The sequence below is a fragment of the Oryctolagus cuniculus genome, chromosome 6 (assembly GCF_051225735.1).
Source record: "Oryctolagus cuniculus isolate XC-2025 breed Fujian yellow rabbit chromosome 6, ASM5122573v1, whole genome shotgun sequence".
NCBI classification, from domain to species: domain Eukaryota; kingdom Metazoa; phylum Chordata; class Mammalia; order Lagomorpha; family Leporidae; genus Oryctolagus; species Oryctolagus cuniculus.
The window spans coordinates 39,603,619-39,624,660 of NC_142872.1; the positions used below are offsets into that span (position 1 = coordinate 39,603,619).

Here is a 21,042-nt window from a genome sequence, read left to right on the forward strand (position 1 = left end):
CATGCAAAGACACTTAATAAAATCAGTCTTTAGGGAAATGCAAATCAAAACCACAAAGAGATACCATTGCACACTCACTAGGATGGCAAACAAAGGAACAATTATAGAAAATAACAAGTGCTGAAAGGTGATGGAGCAATTGGGACCCACAAGACTTGTTGCTGGGAACGTGAAGTGGGCAACCACTGGGGAACACTTGGGTGGTTTCTCCGAAGCTGAGTACAGAATTAGCTTATGCCCCAGCAACTCTGCTAGCTGTAGAACCAGGGGAACTGAAAACAGCACCTGCTTGAACTAGCAGCACTGTTCACAGAGGCTCAGGGGTGCAGATGTCCATGGGCCAGGTGTCCATGGCCTGATGAGTGGATAAACAGAGTGGTGGGTCCATTCCACTGAATGCTATTCAGCCCCCAAAGCAAGGGAGCATAGCGCCTGCTGAAACACACATGAGCCTCGGACACATTATGCTGGGAGCAGAAAGCCAAGTGTTGGGGGGGGGGGTCACAATTTTATGACTTCATTTATGTGACTGTCCAGAATGGACAGGGACATGGAGACAGAGCAAACTGGTGGCCACTCAGAGCTGGGGTAGGCGTGGGGATATGGAGTGACTACTTGTTGGATGTGGGGTTTCCTGTGGGGGTGACAGTGTCTTCCAGGGCCCAGAGCCTTGTAGGCTCCAGCTCTGAAGCAGAGCGAGAGGGAGGAGCCCGTGGAAGGCTCCAAGTGGAGGCAGCAGGTGCGGCCAGGCGCGGAAGCCTCTGTCCCCCTCCCCCTCCCCCATGGAGCGTCCCGATCCTTACCTCGCAGGGCCTCCTCCTGCTTCCCTTCCAGGACTCTCCGCTGCTCTTCCAGTCTCTCCCGAAGCTCTAGCTCCCTCTCCTTCTCCACCTAGGGGAACAAGGTCCCAAGCAGGATGGAGACTGGGCAGGTGCAGCACAGCCATCTCTCACGCACTCACCACTGCCCCTTGGGGATCAGAGTCCCACCCCCTTCTGAGAGACAGGAATGACACAGGCACGTAGGCAGGACAGACCTGGACTTGTTCAGGGCTCACAAGTGGGTTCCCAGAGAATCATCCAGATCGAAAGGGGCCAGGAGGCTTCCAATCCTGGCGTCCCCTCAAGGCATGAAGAAAGCCTTCTGAATGTGCAAAAGGAGCAGGAGACAGCTCCTCCTCCAGCTGACTGTTCCCAGCGACCACCACACCTGCCATCAGGTCCTGGATCTCTCCTCTGGGCTCGCACAGAACCAGTCTGCTCCCTCAGGGACCTGAGCACAGAGCTCCCTGTCATGCCCACTGTCCTGCACCAAGACTGCCTGGAAGGGCAGCGTGGATGCCCACGGCCAGAGGGGAGGTGCAGCTTCAAGGGGGCTCCAGCCTCAACCTTCCATGATTACTCGCTGCGTGCCCACCTCAGCCAGCGGCCCTCTCTCTGGACAAGGAAGGGACCCGACTTGATGGCTCGTGGGCACCCTCACAGGTGTCAGGGCTACAGACTCCACTTGGAAGGTCAGGGCCAAAAAACATCAGGACAGCGCCTCTACCGTAACATGCTGAAGACCCGTAGACACACACACACAGGTGATCCACCTTTCGTAAAAGGCGTGCTTCTCTAACTGGCTAAGCAAGCAATGTGTCAGTGTGCTTGGGGTGCTCCCTGGGGTACTGCTGCAGCATTCCACCTCCTGAGCACCTTGCGGCCGGGCTGTGCACTTGACCCGCGGAGCCTGGGCAGCATCCCCCCTACACATGTGTGTCCTCAGTGGCTCTGCTCAAGGACACCCGGACAGAAACCTTCCCAGAACAGACGCCCATAGAATTTAATAGAGCAACCGGTCTATAAACAGGGGGCCACTGAGAAAGAGACTTTAAATGCCAGCACTTGGGGGCTGGCGTTGTGGCATGGCAGGTTAAGCTGCCAGCTGTGACTCAGCATCCCATATCGGAGTTCCAGTTTGAGTCTCAGCAGCTCTGCTTCCAATCCAGCTCCCTGCTAATATACCTGGGAAGGCAGTGGAAGATATGGCCCAAGTACTTGGGCCCCTGCCACCTATGTGGGAGACCCAGATGCAGTTCCAAGTTCCTGGTTCTGCCTGGCCCAGTCGTGGCTGTTGCAGTCATTTGGGGAGTGAATCGGTGGGTGGAAGATTCTCTCTCTCTCTCTCTCTCTCTCTCTGCCTTTCAAATAAATAAATCTCTTTTTTAAAAAGTCAGCATTTTGAATACACACACTGAGCTTGTTTCATATTTATAACTGAATAACCAATAAAGATGACTTAGAACAAACTACTGTGCGTCATCCTAGGATCTTTCCTGCCACCCCACCATCTTGCTCTGCTAAGGGGGAAGCCGAAACAGAGAGAGGGGAAGCGCTGAGTGACAGAGCCGAGGCAGGGAAGCCCTGGCCTGGAGGAGTTCAGGCCTCACACCTCCTCCCACCCCTCCAGTCTCTGTTCCTCTGCAATTGTTCTTCAGTTGCTCCTCCGCTCTCACGCCCTGGACGCGTGGCTAATTCTAGGCTACCTGTGTAGACCAGCCCTCCATTTTCGTTTCCAAATAATTTTTGAGGGCTCGGTGTTGCCTGCACAGAGCCTCCTTGGGTCCCGCAGGCCTGGTGACAATTTCCCAGTATGCTAACCTTTACAGGGCACTCCCGTTTGGGGTAAATAATGCTGTTTCCCATCGGGCTTCCCTTCTAAGTCGGGAGAGGTGCAGTTACGCTGCCATAAGCAACAACGGCACAGTCTCAGAGGCTTCTAACAAAGGTACATGTTGCATTCGCAGCACGTCCACCTCAGGTGGGCGGGAGCTCAGCCGCCCAGCGACCACCAGCCAGGGGGACAGGCCGATGCAGCAGCCTTCTTCCAGACCACGCCAGACACTTAGCCAGACAGAAAGACCGCGAAAGTCTTGAGCCAGCAATTTGCGAAAGTCTTGAACCAGCAATTAAATGCTTGGCCCAGAAGTGACGCTGGCTCTTTCTTTCACAACACAGTGGCCAGAACTAGCTCCGCGCTCCCTCCAGCCACAAATCAGGCCCAGAAGGGTAACTAATTAATCCAGCAGCAACAATGACTTCCGCTCTTATCAAATAAACAATCAGCTTTGTGGGAGGAGCCGCTTGCTGTACCAGATTTAGCCAAGATATAAACACGAGAGGTCGTCAAAAAGGTTTTGGAAAAGTGCAATGAGAAAATAAGCTTATTATTGAGCAGTTTTTCTCGGAACAAGCATTTCCCATGCACATTTTGAAACCCCTTCATATATGTGCAGCCCATCGAGGGCTCTGCCTTCTTAGAACAGCGAGGAGCACCAAGAGCAGGTCCTGGCTCTGGGCGGCAGCAGGGTCAGCTGAGCGACAGGTGGGGGTGACCTAGGCTTACCTGCTGGGCCCATTTCTTCTTCTCCTCTTCATGTTGCTGGAGAATCCTGCTGATGTCCGTCTGGTGCTGCTCAGCCCCCTCAGGTGCACAGGACTGGACAGCTGTGGCTGCAGGTGAGAAAGCACAAAAAGGCACACGGAGCACGGGGGAGCCGAGGCCGGCACAGTGCGTGCGGGAGGCTGGGTGAGGGGCTGGCGACAGTTCCCAGAAACATCCAGAATGCTTTCAGTTGGGGCCCGATCTCTGCGGGGCACTGGAGACCCTATTTCAAGGCGGGAGCCTGTGGTCCCGGGGTCCCTGGTATCTACAGCAGGGCTGGCCGCCTACGGGGAAGATTCAGCCCACTCGGATGGTCTATGTGCTCCGGCCTGACTCTGGGTTAGAAAAACACTGGCTGCTGAGATTCAGTAACTGCGAAGCTGTCCCCTAATAATGCTGGCTGCCAGCTTTTCTCGAAGCATCCAAAATACGGCAGCACAAGGTTTGGCGTCAAGGAGGGGGAGGGGGCAGCCGCCTCCTCCTTAGGCCAGGGTTTCCTCTGCACTTGGCCAGGGTCCTCACTGCTCTCTACTGAGATGTCATTTGATTTCCTGCTGGGGCTGTGAGCATCCGAGCACGTGACCCCCTCACCGTTTGCATCTTCCCGGCTGCAGACAGAGGGGCTGCCCACAAGCAGGAAGGAGCTGCTAACAGGAAGTGCAGCCCTTGCTCGGGGAAACCCCAAAATGGGCCCTGCCAGTACCTCTTAAACACATGCTGGGTGTAACTGAAGAGAGAGACCACCCTCTCTGTGCCTTAGTTAACCCATACCCCAGTCTGAAAGCAGAGTTACGGTACTTACCCCATGGGGCGACAGAGACTGATAGAAAACACTGACACAAAAACAGTAAAACAGGGAAGGAGTCCTGAGAGCCACACAGCCATTGCTCACTCACCCTCAAAAGAACCCACTGTGCCGAGTTCTACCATCATCCCCATTTCACAGAAGAGGAAACCAAGGCACACAGAGGCCATGCTACTTAGTGTTGTCAGCATTATCGCTGGAGAGCTCCCGAAGCAGGGTCCAGCAGCAGACATGGATGTGATAGGAGGACCAGAGAGAAGCCAACACTGTGGCTGCCCCATCAGGGCAGCAGGAGCAGTGAGCTGGTGTCCCTCTGTCCTGAGCTCCCAGGCACACGTTAGGGGACAGTGGAGAGGACGGAGCCTCAGACTCTCACAGAGCATCAGGCTCGAGCACTGGCCCACGAGATCTGTGCCAGCCCAGCTGCAGCTGGAGGGACGCTTGTTAGGAAAACATCTCCCTATCGGAAGTGCCGCTTCATCAGCCCCACCCCCAGAGATGCTGGCGCCCCGGCACCAGGCCTCAGCAGTCCCACACGGAGCTGCGCGAGGCTCTCCTGACGTCCGGTTGGTGTGCAGAACCTCTGAATTCAGGTCCAGTTGCTTATCAGGTACTTGAATTTCATCTACAATGCCCTTGGCCACCTCTGGGCTGTAACGCAACACCTCTAGACACAAGCAGCTCATTCTATCACCGCGGAGCTCTGACGGGTTGAAACCAACAACCGTACAGACAATTCTCTGCGACGGAGCTCGATTCGATTCTGCCTGCAGGCTGTGGCTGCCCCGAGGCTCCAGCACAGAGCGGGGTCACAGGAACAAGGCTCGCCTTTCTTCCCTGTTCGGGTACTTCAGACAGTTGGAGAGAGCTTTTGTTTGACGGGCATATCTTCTTACCAGGAGGACACTGTCTGTTCCTTCAGCCTCTCCTCAGGGCAGAATGCACCAGCCTGATCGTGCCCCCTCCACCCACCCTCCCAACTCAATTTTTCTGGATCCTGCTGCAGGTGTCTTTTCCAGAACTCCACACGACACTCTAGCTGTGGGATCCACCCCTCAGAACGGGAAAGCACAGGTCAGGACTATCGCCTCCTTGGTTTTAGACGTGATACTCCTATTAATGTAACCTACCTAAGAACGAATGAGACATTTGAGTAGCGAGATCACCCTTGTTGATGACAAGGTAAGACACCTCCCGAGGGCAGTCAGGGCACTAATGGGGCTGGCTACTCACCTGTGTCCTTGTTGAGGGGACCTAGTTCCTGGGGCTCTGGTCTGGGTGGCTGATCTGCTTCTTGGCGTCTCTAGAAGAAATGAGATTATGACGAGAGGGGAGTGGGTAGGGGTCAACGTGAGGATGGTCACTGCAGTAGGAGCCTTCCAGAGGCAAAGCCAGACTTTCAGTGACAGCAGACCCTGCCCCCGGCCTGTCCACCGAGGCTGCCTCCCTCACCAGCCGTGGGTGGCCTCCCTCTGCTTGAGGACGGGCTCCCCAAATAGGGTTTCCAGGGAAACCCTCTGTGGGGGGGTTTGACGTTGGGTGACCTCCCTGACAGCCCTGCGGCCCGCCGTGGAGGACTTCCTGGCCCACCTGCTCCTCTTCCTAGGATCTGGTCAGCCGCTCTGCTATTACCCTCACCTGGCTGTGGTGCTCAGGGACCCCAAGCCTCTGTGCCTTCCATTCAGAGGATTCCTTTCTGCTCAGGGCCTGTGACTCAACCTCCATTCACATTCTGCTGTAGGTTATGTGCTGCTAGAATTTCAAGCCAGGGTTTTACCACGAGACCTGGTTCACAGGAGGTGCCAGACACTATGCTGTCTTAGCTAAACTTTGGAATCACCCAGGAAAACATGAATATCTGCAACTTATTTTTATTTATTTAAAAGCTGAGTTACAAAGAGGAAAGAGACTAGAAGGAGAATGAGAGAGAGAAAGAGATACCTTCCATCTGCTGGTACACTTCTAAAGTGGTTACAACAGCCGGGATTGGGCCAGACTGAAGCCAGGAGCTCAGTGCCCTGTACTTGGGCCACCCCCATTGTTCTCACATGTGCATTAGCAGGGAACTGTATCAGAGGTGAAATAGCCAGGTCTTACACTGGCATCATACGGGGTGGTGGTGCTGCAGGTGGCAGCTTAACTCACTACAGCACAATGTTGGCCCCAACATCCCCATTTTAAAGGTGAGGAGGCTGAGGCTGGGTAGTTAGGACTTCAACAAAGCCCCTTAGAGGATAACTGGCCAAGTCACGATTTCAGCCTTACCCAGTGGACACCTCAACCAACCCTGGTTAGTGTTGTTGAATCTGATCAAAGGCGTAACTGATGCAGAAGGGCCTTCGACGTCACAAAATGGTCAGTGGTGCCCAGATTTCATAGAGGAGCGATAGCTTCAGTGGGAGGGTGGATATGGGTCGACAAGCAAGGATGCTGAAAAAATCATTTGCAGATAATCACTCTGACTTTATAAAATAAAGGCCATTTTAACCTCCCAAAGAGCAGAAACAGCTCCTCCAGGGGAGGAGAGCTGATACAACCACTGAACTTACACAAGCACACAGCCCAGACAGGTCAAAAGTCGGCCAGGTCGGGCACTGGACCAGAATTCGGGGTGGAAAAAAATTTAAGCCCATTGGTACACTTTAAGAATTTTTAAAATGTTTATTTTTCATCTACTTGAAACAGAGTGACAGACAGAAAAAGAGATAGAGAGATCTACCAGTTCACTCCCCAGATGCCCACGAGAGCTGGGGCCGGGCCAGGCTGAAGCCGGGAGACTGGAACTCCATCTGGGACTCCCACATGGGTTGCAGGGACCTAAGCACTTGATTCATCTTCTGACCCCTCCCAACTCCGCCATCCAGAACCTGGATTGTAAGCGGAGTAGCTGGGACTCTAACTGGCACTCCGATATGGGATGCAAGCAGCGGCTTAACCCACGGCACCACTGACGCCTTTCCCAGGATTATTTCTTAAAGCAAGACAGTACTTTATGAAGCACTTTTAAAAAACAATCAGTCCGCCTATCCTATGGAAAGGCTATGAAAATGTTCAATTGTGAATGATCATGATCAAAGAAAAACTTTACTTTTCACTATGGAAACAGATTTGGAAAAGCAAATTATTTGAATACAATTTTAAAAATTTTTTCCTGAACCCCACGAAGCACTGCAGAACCGCTAGCAAGCAGATCTCTGTCTCAGGACGGAGGATACATGGCAGGGACTTTTCTAGAACAGTCAGCACCTCCTGGATAGAGCCTGGCCTCTGGCAAACTGCGTGAAGCCTCCCTGGGCCTGATGCCCCAAACCTGCCCAGCAGTGGCAGGCCTGACCTGGTAACCCTCTGTCCACCCTGGTGGAGACTCGGCCTTTCGTTCCAGCGGGAGAGGAGGCAGCCTGACCCAGGCGAGGCAGGAAAGCTGTCAACACAGGGACCTGGGGAAGTGACAGGACGCAGCCTCCCGCGCTGGGCTGCAGGAAGGAGCCACCCCCGGGTATGCCAAATCGGGATGATGTTCTTCTGGGGGTGGGAATGTCTGGATTCCAGGCCTGGCTCTGCTATGCACTTAGATGGATCCCTGCCTGGGGCTACTCTTTCCTCCCCTGCAGAGACGAGGGATCTGGTAGGTTAACTCAAGGATTCCATGGTGTTCACCCGACTTGGCTCTTCTCCATGGCACTGGGAGGCAAAGGTGACTCTAACTGTGGAAACTGAGGCATGGGGAGGTTGCAGGCATGCTCGCACTGAGCCCTGCTGCCCAGCCAGCACAAGAACCAGGTGTCAGAATGGTGGAGACCCTAGAGCAAGGGTGGACACCCTAGAACTGTGGGTTTCTACAATCAGATCTGGATTCCAAACCTAACTTCAGCACCACATGACCACAAGTCCCTGTTAGGCCTTAATTTCCTCACGGCACTGTTTCAGGATTAGATGAAATCCTGCACTTGTAGCGCCTGGGACATTCTAAGAGCTTAAATATTGCACAAGATGACTGCTCTGTGTTTGAGATACATGGCAAGAACAAAGACCCCACAGTGCCTCGGCGGAGCTCTTAGGCTACCTCTGGGTCTCAAGTTTTGTCACCTGAAATAAGATCATAAGCTCACAGAATAGTGCTTTTTCCCAAATCGCCAGTACAGCATGGTGGAGAACCCTTCTCCATGACCAACTCCGGGAGCCCAGGCAGGATGCAGTCGCATGCTGGAGGCCCTGGATCCCAACAAACCCTCCCTAGGGTAAATCCTTCAGAACGACATTCGAGGCTCGTCACAATCTGCTCCTGTCCTACCATCCCAACCCTATTTTCTTTTTCTACATTTTCATTTATTTGAAAGGCAGAGAGAAAGAAAGACAGATGGAAAGAGAGAGAGCGCTCCCATCTGCTGGTTCACTTCCCAAATGCCCACAACACTTGTGGCTGGACCAGGCTGAAGCCAGGAGCTGGGACCAGGATGACAGGGACCCAGGTACCTGAGCCCTCACCTGCTGTGTCCTAGGGTGTGTATTCTGGAAAGCGGAGCTGGGACACGAACCCCGGCACTCTGATGCAGGATGCAGGTGTCCCAAGGTAGTATCCTAACTATTGTGTGAAATGCGAGCCCCTCATGTTCTTAATACTTAAATAGTTAAAACATCTTCTTCTAGCTAAAGCATTACTAAGCAAGCATCCATTGCATAAAGTATGGGAAACGTGGAAAATATCCCAAGAAAGCCTCCTTAGCTGGAGAGAACCCTGGAGCATGGTGGCACGTGTTGCTCACGTGCCTATCAGCGGAGTACTGCCTGTACCTCTTTATCTCTCACCTTTTCAAACGCACCGTGAGCATTTGCTGTGGAGCTTCGGCTATTCTACAGAAGCTTTCCTGTGAATATCCGAGTGGAGCATCTCTAAGGTCGATTCACTCATCGAATCGCTACTGTTGCATGTTTCGGCTGCCCCGCATGTTTCGGCTGCCCCCGATTTCACACTTGCAACCCATGCTTGAATGAACACACCAGCAGCTAGCACGTTTCAGACATCTGGCAGTACCCGCTCTGCCTCCCCCAAAGCTCTCTGGCTGTACTCCCCCACGCCGGCGCACAAGGAGGCCAGCTGCACAGCAGCCTTGCCAACCTGGAGCACTCTGTTCTGACTTCTTCAAAAACGTTGGCCAAGTTGCTAGGTCAAAACCAAAGCAAACAACCGAGCGCTACCTGTGGCACTCCTGGCCTCGACGGGCACACCCAACGTGTCCAAGACACCCCACGCCACTGCAGGCCACTGCCTCGACACACACTGCCAACTCCCTCTCCAGCTCAGCTCACACTCACTTCTCTGTGGCTTCTCCTGGGGGCGAGTCACTTCCCGTGTCCCCTCCTTGCCCCAGGCACCCTGGGTACCTAACCCCGAGTGGCTGTCTCTCTCTCCCAAGGGCTCCTTGAGGATGGGGACCATTTTTGAAACCCACCATGGGTTTGCCCCAGTGCCCGCCATGATGGCAGATCCATATTTCTAGAAATACTGTCTACAGCACCACCCTGGTGCTGGCCTAACCCAAGTGGCCAAGGTCACATAACCCACAGAACTCCAGGGGGCAGCATGTGTGCTGGAAGCCTCCGTGTCTCCCTCCAGGAGATCCTGATGTTCACAAAAGCCTGGGGACACAGGACCCAATGCCAAGGTACACTCAGTAACCAACCACTGACTGGAAAAACCCCAGGCGGGGGCCCTGGCCACATCCTCTTGAGAGGTCACAGAGCAGGGTGCACCCTGCAGGGTGGGGGTGGGGGTGGACAGCAGAGAGGGGGGACACAGATTTTTCCTTTCCGAAAGGAGGCGGGGTGGGGGTGGGGGCTTCCGGGCCAAGCGCTGGAAGAACCATGGCGGCTTCCTGAGGCCATGAACGCTGCAGAGGAGGCAGCCGGCGGCACAGGCGGCCAGGAGAAGCCAGGCCGGAGGGAGGAGGTCAGCTTCCCTGTGTGACTTCAGCTAGGTCACTTCCCTCTTCCCTCTCTCAGCACCCCCTCTTTGAAGGGCCAGGACCGCCTTCCTCCCGAGGCTGGAAATGGAGCGTGGACACCCGAGCGCTGGCACAGCAGTGGGGCCAGCTCTGTGGGCCACACAGATGGGAGCCCTGCTGCAGGTGCAGCCCAAAGCAAACCCGGAGCGCAGCAGGGCTTGGCTGCAGAAAGCAGACAGGAGAGAAGGCGGCAAGGGAGGGCAGCGTCCAGGCCATGGAGCAGCCAGGAGAGCTCAGACTGGGCCTGGTGACACCCACTTTTTAGGGTAAACTGACAAACTGGAAGGTGTCCCCAAGAAAGCAACACAACATGGAAGGAGACACTCCAAGCCACATCACAGGAGGCGCCGTTAACAGACCGCAGTCACTCAGCACCAGGAACAGGCCAGAAAACTGCTGGTTTTGGTGTCACAGGGTAAAAACTGCTGCTGTGTCATCGGCAGCCTTGGAGGGCAGGCCTGTGGCCCAGCACCGGACGTTTCAAGGAGAAGTTGCAATCAATCAGAACTCAAGAATCTCAGTACTGTCATTATCAAAGGTAGGCTGCTGTGAGCAAGGGTGGGGTGAGCTGCTGCTGCCAGGGGCGAGCTCCCCACCACTGGCTGCAAGCAAGGAGAGGACGACTTCATCCTGCACGTTGGATGGAGCCATTTTTGAGGGTCCCCAACTGCAGCAGCCTGTACCTCCGTGGTACGTCCCTGAGGTTGGTCAAGCAAAGCCCTCTGGTGAGTGAGCACACAGCGCTTAGCTTCTCAAAGTGCTCGACAAAGACCCCCGGCATCCACAGAGCCGCAGGGAGCTTTGCTGAGTACCAGGCAGGTAGCGGCACTGGGAGGGTCAGGGCCATCATGAACTGAAGCCTTCGGGTTAGGCCCAGCACTCTCCAGATCCTGAGTCTCGCCAGGTAAGTGCAAATTAAACAGAAGCAGCAAGCCGGGAAGCCGCCCGGACATTCCCCACCTCGGGATGCTGCAAGAGCAGAGTCGAAGTGTGGCCTTGAGGAACACTCACTGCTTCCTGCAAACACTTGGACTTTTTCAGGACCACTGCTCCACCCTTTAAGACATTGTGTATTTTTTTTAAAGATTGATTTACTGGAAAAGTAGAGTTACAGAGAGAGGGAGAGACAGAGAAAGCATCTTCATCCACTGATTCACTCCCCACGTGCCTGCAGTGGTTGGGGCTGGGCCAGGCTGCAGCCAGGAGCCTGGACCTCTATCTGGGTCTCCCACATGGATACAGAGGCCCAGCTCTTGGGTCATCTTCTCATGCTTTCCCATGCACATCAGCAGGGAGCTGGATGGGAAGAGGAGCAGCCAGGGGATGCTGAGTTTGCAGGTGGCAGCTTAACCTGTGCCACAGCTAGCTCTGGTGTTGTACATTTTTTAATATATTTTTTTTTAAGATTTATTTATTTGAAAGTCAGAGTTACATATATAGAGAAGGAGAGGCAGAGAGAGAGAGAGAGAGAGAGAGGTCTTCCATCTGTAGGTTCACTCCCCAATTGGCCGCAACGTTTAGAGCTGCACCGATCTGAAGCCAGGAGCCAGGAGCTTCTTCCAGGTCTCCCACAGGGGTGCAGGGACCCAAGGACTTGGGCCATCTTCTACTGCTTTCCTAGGCCATGGCAGAGAGCTGGATTGGAAGTGGAGCAGCTGGGACTCCAACCAGCACCCATATGGGATGCTGGCACTGCAGGCAGCAGCTTTACCCGCTATGCCACAGTGCCAGCCCCTGGCTTTGTGCATTTTTGATGAAGCACCATGTCCTCCTTCCTCCCCTGGTAATCAAAGGGTCACTGGAGCTCCCTGGCTCATCCTTGGTTCCATAAGCCACAGCCCTGGCTACCTCCCATAGTGCTGTCACCTGCTTAGCGACTGCTGCAGGCTTTGTGGGCTGAAGGGCCCCTGGAGGTAGCTTATTCCAACCCCTGAACTGAGGCAGGTGACTGGCCAGAGGAGCATGGAGCAAAGGAGCCTTCAGGTTCACGGCCGGGCCTGGAGTCTCTTCCGTTTCCCAAGTCCATGCACCAGATTTATCCAAGCAGCTGGGCCGTTAGGACAAGGGTGGTCCCAGGTCTCGAGGGACTTGGGTCACACCCTGCACAGTATCAGAGCTGCCTTTCCGGTGTCTGGCCTCAGCCTGGGTGGGGCCAGGCACCATTAGTTTCGGATCTGAGTAACCACAGGCAGAGCCCGTTGGCTGAGGGTAGAGGCAGGAAGGAGGTGGGGGTGGGGGTGGAGGCCCCAGGGGCCCCCTCCAGAGCTTGGGGAGGGCGGGGCCTAAATGTTCTGGGCTGTGGAGAAACTGAAGCACTCGCACCCAGATCACAGGGGCTCAGAAGGGAGAACACGGTCAACACGCACCCCAGCTGCTCCATCTCTAAATGGGCAGGAATATTTTGCCAAAGCGATGCCTGGATGTGATTTCACTTTCACACAAACTGAAGATTCAGTTCGGCCTCTTCCTGTACACAGTCCGGGCCACCGTCATGCACAGCCCGCCCGGGGGGCAGAACGAGGCAACTTTTCAGCGGCCTCAAAGCTGGGCGCACCAGCACAGACAGCAGCGCTGCCCCCGCCCACCCTGGGCACCCCAGGCTGGCGGAGATGTGGTCTCCCTGGCCGCTCCCTGACCCACAGAAGAAACAGATCTCAGGGACAGAAAGCAGTACTTCCTCTCGGTGCCTTGCACCTGCTGAGCCGGCGCAGGGCAGGCCAAGCCAGCAAGGCTGGATGAGTCGGTGGTCTCAAGAAAAGCTCCGTCCTCTGCCTTGTTGATCTCCTCCCTCCCCAGAGCCCCTCTTCTCTTGTCCCCTATCAGCCTCCCTCACAGTTCTGGTCCAGCCAGTCTCTGGGCCCAGAGCCGGCATAAGCACTAGATAGCACATCCAGCATCTGGGTCAGCCAGGCAGGCAGGCAGGGGGACCCTGCAGGAGCTGGACAGAAAATGGTGTCAGTGGCTGGAGTGGGGGTGGGAGGAGAGCCAGGTGGAGGACCCAAACATATCGCCAAGGGCCACCTGTCACCCCAACCCAGTGGCCAACTGGGAGTCCAGAGTCAGGGCCCCAGCTTGCCCCTTGCTGTGTGATCTTGAGGGAGCAGCCTCCCCTCCCTATCTGGCATGGAGCTGGGCAATGGGACACGTAAGAGCCCTCTGGCTTTGACAGCCTGGGGGCGGGGAGGGAGCGGCAGAGCACATCATCTTGCCAGCTCCTCCTCTGCTCCCTGGCTCTGGGCAGGGCGGGGGCCAGCCACTTGCAGCGCTCAGCTGTCCTCTCCTGTCAAACAGGAGGCTCCTCTGGAGGCTGGGAAAGGAGGGGCCTTGACTCAGGAGGGCAGGGGAAGATCCCAAGCCCTCCACTCCCCAGTCCGGCCTGGGCAGCCGGTGTGCGACAGTGCTAACAGTGAGGGCACGAGTGCCTGTGGGCAGAGCGTGACAGGGCAGGCAGCCACCTCCCACGGTACGTGCAGGGGACCCCAGGGAACCACAAGTGCACTCTGAGCAGTGAGAGGTCTCCTTTGGTTTGGCCCAGGAGGCACCTCGGGGATGGTCGGGCAACCCTGGAACCAGCCTCATGTCCATCAGTGGGGCACTGGCTCGATCCATGCAGGGACTTAACAGGATGCAATGCCATTCACATGTGCAGAAGAATTAATTAGAAGGGTGAGCGTTCAGCGCAGTGGTTAAAGCTATCACTTGGGAGGCCCACATCCCACGATGGAGCACCTGCTTCTAGCCCTGCCCCAGCTTCCAATCCAGCTTCCTGCTAACACACACCTGGGGGACAGCAGGTGATGACTCAAGTACTTGGGTGCCTGCCACCCACGCAGGAGACCCAGAGCGAGTTCTGGACTCCTGGCTTTGGCCTGGCCCAGCCCCATCCTCTGTGGGCAAATGGGGAGTGAACCAATGGATCCAAGGTCTCTCTACCTCTTTCTGCCCATTTCTCTCTCTCTCTCTCTCTCTCTCTCTGGCTTTTAATTAAATAAATACATTACCTGAGTTCTAAGAATTTTCAAAACACTAGTGCATTCAAGTATTGTTCACGAACAGCAGACACTAACAAGAAAAAAATACCTCTCTCAAAATCTGCCAAAGCAGTCAGTCACTGCACAGATGGGAGATCAAGACCCGAGCAGAGAAGAGGCAGTGAAAGAGGAAGCAGCAGGACCACTCCTGCCGCCCAGTCCAGCGCTCTCCCCTCTACAGATGCAGCACTGGCGACCAGAAGCAGATGGCCACGTTCAAGCACCTCCTTGTGAACTTCCTTGGGTTTCCTCTCGCTCTTCTCTGCTCAAATCGAGTGACAGTATTTGCTCCCTCTCCAGCCACCTGTCAGTCTCTCTCCTGGGTCATCGGGGAATGCTGCTGCCCTGCTACCGAGCTCTGGTTCCAAAGAGGGGGCAGTGGGTTCTTACAGTCCTTTATGATGATGGCAAGCTGGCCTGAGGCCTTAGAGGTCGGGGAGGGGGAGCATCATTAACTTTAAGAAACAGAAGCTTCTCGGGGAAGCTGTGACAAACCACCCCAATCTTGGTGGCTGAAGACAACAGGTGTTCATTCTCTCACAGTTCTGGAAACCATAAACCCAAAGGCAGAGCATCATCTGGTTTGGTTCCTTTTGGGGGGGTCCAGAAGACCACATCCCACGCCTTGCTGCTAGTCCTGGTGCAGGTGGGCAGCCAGTGGCATCCTTGGCTTGTAGATGCATCACTCCAATTTCTGCTGCTGCCCCCCCCCCCCGGTGTCCTCCCTGTGTGTGTCCCTGTCCAACTTTGCCTCTTCTTATAAGGACACTTGTCATGACTACAACCTGCTGACCTCATCTTAACTTGAAGACATCTGCAAAGGCTCTGTTTCAACTAAGGTCACATTCATATTTCCTGGGTGTACACGAATACGGGGGTTGTTACTGAGCCTAGTGTAGATCAGCTTTTCTGATGTCTGGGCTCTTCTCTCAAGGAAAGGGCAGGTGACAGGGTAGCAGGGGGCAGTGGGAGGACAGGAAGGGGTCTACAAAGTTCACTGTGCACTCAGGGTAAAAGGACCCCCTCCTCCGCAACTGGGGGAAGAGGACTGGAAGTAGGTCAGATGGTGCATCGCTGATCTGGGGGAGATACTCTAGGTATTGTGAGGTGTTTGCCCTAGATGTTCTAGAAGGTCCAGGTTTGAATATAAAGTGACACAAGATAAACTATTTTTAGGGATTGGAATTCACTGGGTGGGGGAAGGAGGCTGGCTTGTGTTTGGGTAACGCTCGGACTTAGATGGGCCCGAGGTGGATGGGCTTCCTTTCACTCCTTGTCTGGACGTAAGGTGCGGTGACAGAGCTCCCTCTCCCTGCACCTGCCAGCCCTGCTCTGTGAGGTTACCTGTCTGGCCCTCTTGCAGGCCCCCAGTACCCAGGGTGGAGGCACTGGGAGAATAAGGGCAGGCCTTGGGGATGGAAACCCAAAGACACCTCAGACGTCAGAGCTGGCACGAGTGTGGTCCTTCGGATCCCACCTTTAATTGCAGAGGGAGGGTCCTCACCCCTTAGAGCTCCTTTTCCAGGCAGATTCCAGACTTTTGTCCCCTAGCTGATCTCTGATCACTGAGGTGGCAGCTGGTAGTCCCTCCCGCTGGGCACCACCATCCTGACCCACACAGCAACCTGCTCTGCGTGATTAATTTAAACTTGGCCATTTTTTCCCTTTTATGATACAATAGAAACACAAATACTGACATGAAGCATAAGCCCCAACTTCATACCCAAGTGAGGCAAAAATGGGGGTCCCAGCAAGTGGCAGGTTGCACACCAGGCTCACAGGAGGCTCACTCTGGCTGCCTGCAAATTCAACAGCAAAGCAATGAACAGAAATAAGGACCTGTACTTGCGCAGAAAGTATGTTGCCAAAGGTTGTGTCACAAAGGCAACGATAATTAGGAATTTTTCTGGTTTCGTTAGGTTGCAAGGGACAGTTGTCCCTATGACACAGAAACCCAGCGGTCAAGCTCCTGTGTCTGCCAGGGTACCATGTGTCTACAAGCCTGTGTTGCCTTTGTCTGGGATGACTTGTGGGGCATGATTTTCTCAGTTGGACAAAACCTTCTAGCTCAAAGGTCAAGTGCACAACAAAGGCCCTGAGATGGGGCAGAAGGCTAGGTGCTGCCTCTGCACAACTGAACAGGCAACTCCTTTTCAAACTCCCCCTGTATCCTGCCCTTGGCAAACCAAGCTTTAAGATCTGCAGCGTTCCCACTGACCTGGTGTCAAGAGCCTCTCCTGTATCTCTTCAGCCCAGGACACCCTCCCAATACCCCTCTTCACCTTCAAACCCAGCCACAATGCCACTTCTCTCAGTCACCTTTCCCTAACTCGTCATGGAGCCCCAGGTCATGCTAACCCCAGGTTAGGATGCTCGTCAGTGACCAGGGTGGGAGTGGAGAATGTAACTACCAAGCATCTGACCTGGACATGGGGTAGCACAGAGAAAACCATGTTTCTGGGCCTGGCGTTGTGGCTCAGCGGGTTAACCTGCTGCCTGTTATCAAAAGGTGTCAGCGTCCCACGTGAGGGCTGGTTTGCATCCTGGCGGCTCCACTTCTGATCACACTCTCTCCCTAATGCAGCTGGGAAAGCAGTGGAAGATGACCTAAGCCCCTGGGCCCCTGCCACCCACTTGGAAGAACTGGATGGCCTCAAAATAATCAAAATCATTAGAATAATGATGAAATGGAATCCTAAATACTTGCTGGTCCCAGGCTTACATCCTAAGACCCTTGCTAAAATGTCGCCTGACTTCTACTTGAACCCTTCCAATGACGGGGGACTTACTACCCGGTAGCTGCTTCTTCCTCTTGCGAAGTAGAAATCTGGTTCCCTGTAGCTTCCCCCACTGCCCACTGTTCTGTCTTCTAGAAGAATTGGTAACAAGGCTGCTTCCCATGGCCCCTGAGAGCACTGCAGAGATCTGAGGGCAGTGGCCAGCCTCTGGGCTGCATCCCCCCGGCCTCCCCCATATCAGCTTCCCTGGTTGCCTTCCTTGGAAGCACTCCGGGCAGGGATGTTGTAACCGTGCGACTTTCAATCTAGGCCTCATTGCCTCCTTCTTCCAGTCAGCCTAGCAGAGACTCTACTTCACGCATTCTTACATCTAATCTTTGAGATAACCCTATGACACAGGAGTTAATAGCACACCCATCTGATAGATTAGGAAGCGAGGCATGGAGAAGCCAACTCACTTCCAAGATCATTTACTGGATCCTGGATGGAGCCAGGACTGAATCAGCACCTTGCCCAGCGCCTGATATAATAGGGCCTCTTAGCATCTACAGTTCTGTTTTATAACTCAGGCCCGCACCAGCCTCTTCTACAACATTCACTTCTACATTTCTCCTTCTCTCTCACCTGGCCCGCTCCCTAGAAGGGCTCATGCAGGGCCCCTGACTACCTGGTGCCTGAAGCCCAGCTCTATAGCAGTGCTAAGGAGCTCAGGGGTCCTAGGAACTGCACAGCTTAGACACCCTGTCTACAACACTGCAGGTGCAGGCTACCCAGGGGCTTGGCCATGGATGCCTCCCTGCCCCACTGCCCCAAGGAGGCTGGTAGTAACCTGTTGAGGGTAGCAAGTGCTCTCCTCACCCCATGCCACCCCTACAGGGAAGCCCCTAGTGCTTCATTTGCCTGGCCTTCTCCCCAGCCCACCTGGGGGATAGGACCACATTAGCTGCCTAGAAGAACGGGTTAGGAAGGACCACAATCCAGATGGTTTCTCAGCACCTGAACTACAGCCTGCCAGGGAACCCACTCATTCACTCCCAACAATGAAGGCAGGGACTTAGGCCCAGGCAGAGCCCTCCACAGGTCCTAGATCCACCCAAGGTCTGATCATCCAAGGCCAGCGGGCACTGCAGACCACAGAACTTAAGCGATAGCCTCTGATGTTGAATTTGGAGGGGTCCTAGTGGCTTTGTCCCTGTCCCTAGTGAGGGTCGCTCCTGCTCAAAGCTGCAGCCTCCTTGCTGGCTGCCTGCCCCCCCCACAACACACACACACACAGCGCCCTCAGCCTGTGCTTCCAGTGGTGCAGCCTTGGCTCAGGCCTGAGAAACTCCTGCCACAGCTTCAAAACCACCCCCTATCCAAGCAGGCTTCCTGTAGCTCTTAAGGCTGGGTGGGATGCTCCCGTGGCACCCTGGGCTAACCCTCCGCTGGCCTTCACACATTCAAACACTTAGCACCGGCATGCATGCTGCAGAAGGCTAGAGCATCAAGTGGGGCGTGCAGAAAGCCAAGTTCAGCTGCACAGTTCTGTCACCCATGGATACACGACTTTGCACACATCCCTGCTCGCATGTAAACTGGGGAAGATCCTGCAGCTCAGCCTGGCACATGGGGCTTGGGTGAGGCTAGGTAGGGTGCAAAAGGACTCTGCAGACTGCCACTCAGGGCAGGGCAGGATGATCATGACCTGAGCTTTTCATAGTCTGGACTCTTTCCAACATCCCATCCTAGATTTGTTCTCTCCCTAGGGGACTGACAGCCCAGTGGGGATGGACCTGGGAGCTCAGGCCTTCTAGGGGTCAGCATCGGCATGAGAAACCAGGCAGGAGCACTGGAGGATGCAAACAGGCACACACTTAAAAGCAGTCCAGCTGCTGCCTGGTGTTGGGCAGGAGCCTGGCTTTGCCTGCTCTGGGTGCAGGCTCTGTAGTCATCAGGCAGCTACTGGAAGTACAGAGAAGGGTGGAGATAGAGAACAGGGGACGAGATGCCTGCATTCTGCTGTGCTGCTCTGTGACAAGGTCAAGTGCAGGCCCTCTCTCTCCAGGCCTTAACCTCCCATCTTCAGGCTGGGTGCACCTGCTCTTCATGGTGTGGGTGGGAGGGGTCCAGCCCAGGCTGTTCTGGGCTGGCTGGTAAAGCTCTCAGAGGCACCAGGAGGTAAGGGAAGCCATGCTCCCTGGGCCTCATCTTCCAGCCTGTGCAAGGATCAAGCCTGGAACTCACCGGTGGCCCCTTGCAGGCTGGGAGGCTGACACAGGTGCAGACTCTCTCAGACCCTTAGAGGCCATCCTGCTCACTGAGGGAGGAAAGCGAGGCCCAGAGGACTGGTGAGGGCCCGGTGGGGGTCACACAACAAGTTTGTGGCTGAGCCAGGATGGACTCAGCATCAATGCCGACCTGCCAACTGCTCAGACTTAACACTCAGGCCAGGTTCGGGTCTGGCTGTCCCATCACCAGCCAGCCCCTCCTCCCCCAGGGAGAACCTGGCGTCGGTTTCCCCAAAGTAGCTGGGAAAGACCTGAGGGTTTCTGGGACAGAGCTTTGGTGTGTGTTTTTGAGCTCAGAATAAAAGGAGAGCAAAGAAAGCCAATTTGTACTTGAGACGCAAACTCACATCCCTGGACGAGGCACAGCACCCAGCACCCAACAGGCAAAAAAGTCTGCGCTCCAGACACATGCAAAGCGGCCAGAGAGAGAACACAGCAAGTTGTGTACAAATTTACGAAATAGTGTCACAGTCTGGGGCCGCCTGAGGTCTCAGGGGAACTGAGCGTGGCGTGGAAGGCACTGTCTACTCCCACTTGGCCTGGAGACAGGCTATAGTAGGGAAAGGGCCGGGACTTGAGGGTCCTCCCTTCCCGTCTCATGTCCTCTTAGGAGGCTGCCCTTCGGGCTCCAGACTCTGACCTTCTAGGCCTGTCAAACCCCTAGAGGCAAGAAACCTGAGGGGAGCCCCCAGGCCACACTGGGTTCTAGGCTCCTTGGGGGAGGGGCAGGAAGGGAGCCGAGGGCCCAGGAGGCTGTGGACCTCCTCCCTCTTTGGCCCCTCCCAGCTACCCCAAGGGCTGCCCACAGGCAAAGCGCCGGGGCTTGGCAAAGGCCCTGGACCAGCGCCTCTCAAACTCAAATAAGGCGTTTTGGTGACTTCCTGGGCACCTGATTAAAAAGCAGGTTCTGTGTGGTAGGGTCTGGGGCAGAGCCTGAGCTCCTGACAGCTCTAGGGGATGCTGCGGCTGCAAGTCCGCGGGCCACTGGGCCACAGGGCACCGACCGGGAGCGACAGGGTCTGCCTCCGACCCGGCCCAGAGAGGTCCCGGCGCGTGTGTACCACCACACAGCGAGCAGCCCCAAGCCGAAGTGGGAGGACACCTGCCACGCACACCACACGATTCTCCGCCTGAGACAGGCAGCGGGAATCCGCGGGCGTCCCCGGGCCTGGGCGCCGTGCCGGTGAAGTCGGCTGCCCGGCGCGGCGGAGCGGAGCCGGGCCCCGGGCACGCAGCGCCTCCCGGCGGAGCCCTCCCGGTCCCCGCGCGGCCTCTCGCGGCGCTCAGCGCGCTTTCCCGCGGACCGGCGAGAGCGCTGGGCGCCGAGTCCCCTGCGGCGCAGCGGTGCCGCACCCCCGCCCTCGGAAGCGGACAAACTTCGCCGGCGCCCTTTACCTTTTTGGGGGGTTTGCAGCAGCTCAGTCTGCTGCGTCCGCAGCCCATCCTCCGCCGGGGGCTCCCGGGCGTCGCCTCCCCACTCCGGGGCCCCCAGAGGACCCCGCGGTCGGGGCCGCGCCGCCCGCTCCGCGCCCGCCGCCGGGGCTGCCGGCTGGACCCTGAAACTGAACCTGGAAGCGCAGACTTGAGCCCGGCCCGGGGCGGCCGCGCGCCGTAAATACCCGAAGAGCAGGGCCGCCGGCGCCTCGGGCAGGTGACCAGAATCTTTCTAAATGACGGAACCTCGGCCTGGGGCAGGAGGGGATCGCTCTGCAGGAGCGACAGGTGCTTTTCCGGACGCTCAGCTGAGAAAGGGAAATATTAGAACAACTA

The 21,042-nt window shown here is 55.7% G+C and overlaps 1 protein-coding gene across 3 annotated transcripts in view; it reads right to left on the reverse strand.

The window, feature by feature from the left end:
* The window catches only part of CCDC69 (coiled-coil domain containing 69), a 35,439-nt gene extending 14,571 nt beyond the window's left edge, over positions 1-20,868 (reverse strand). The window contains exons 1-5 of one of the 3 annotated variants that reach the window (XM_089336116.1): positions 20,668-20,819; positions 15,988-16,063; positions 5,465-5,534; positions 3,388-3,494; positions 804-891 (exon numbers count right to left, since the gene is read on the reverse strand). Coding sequence is in view for 2 of the 3 variants with exons in the window: in XM_008255430.5 (XP_008253652.4) it covers positions 804-891; positions 3,388-3,494; positions 5,465-5,534; positions 20,668-20,715 (313 nt within the window). In the remaining variant the exon portion in view is untranslated. Of the gene's footprint in view, positions 1-803; positions 892-3,387; positions 3,495-5,464; positions 5,535-15,987; positions 16,064-20,667 lie in introns of all 3 variants that reach the window. The other 2 variants (XM_008255430.5, XM_089336115.1) reach the window with 2 other exon arrangements.
* Between the last annotated feature and the right edge of the window lie 174 nt (positions 20,869-21,042).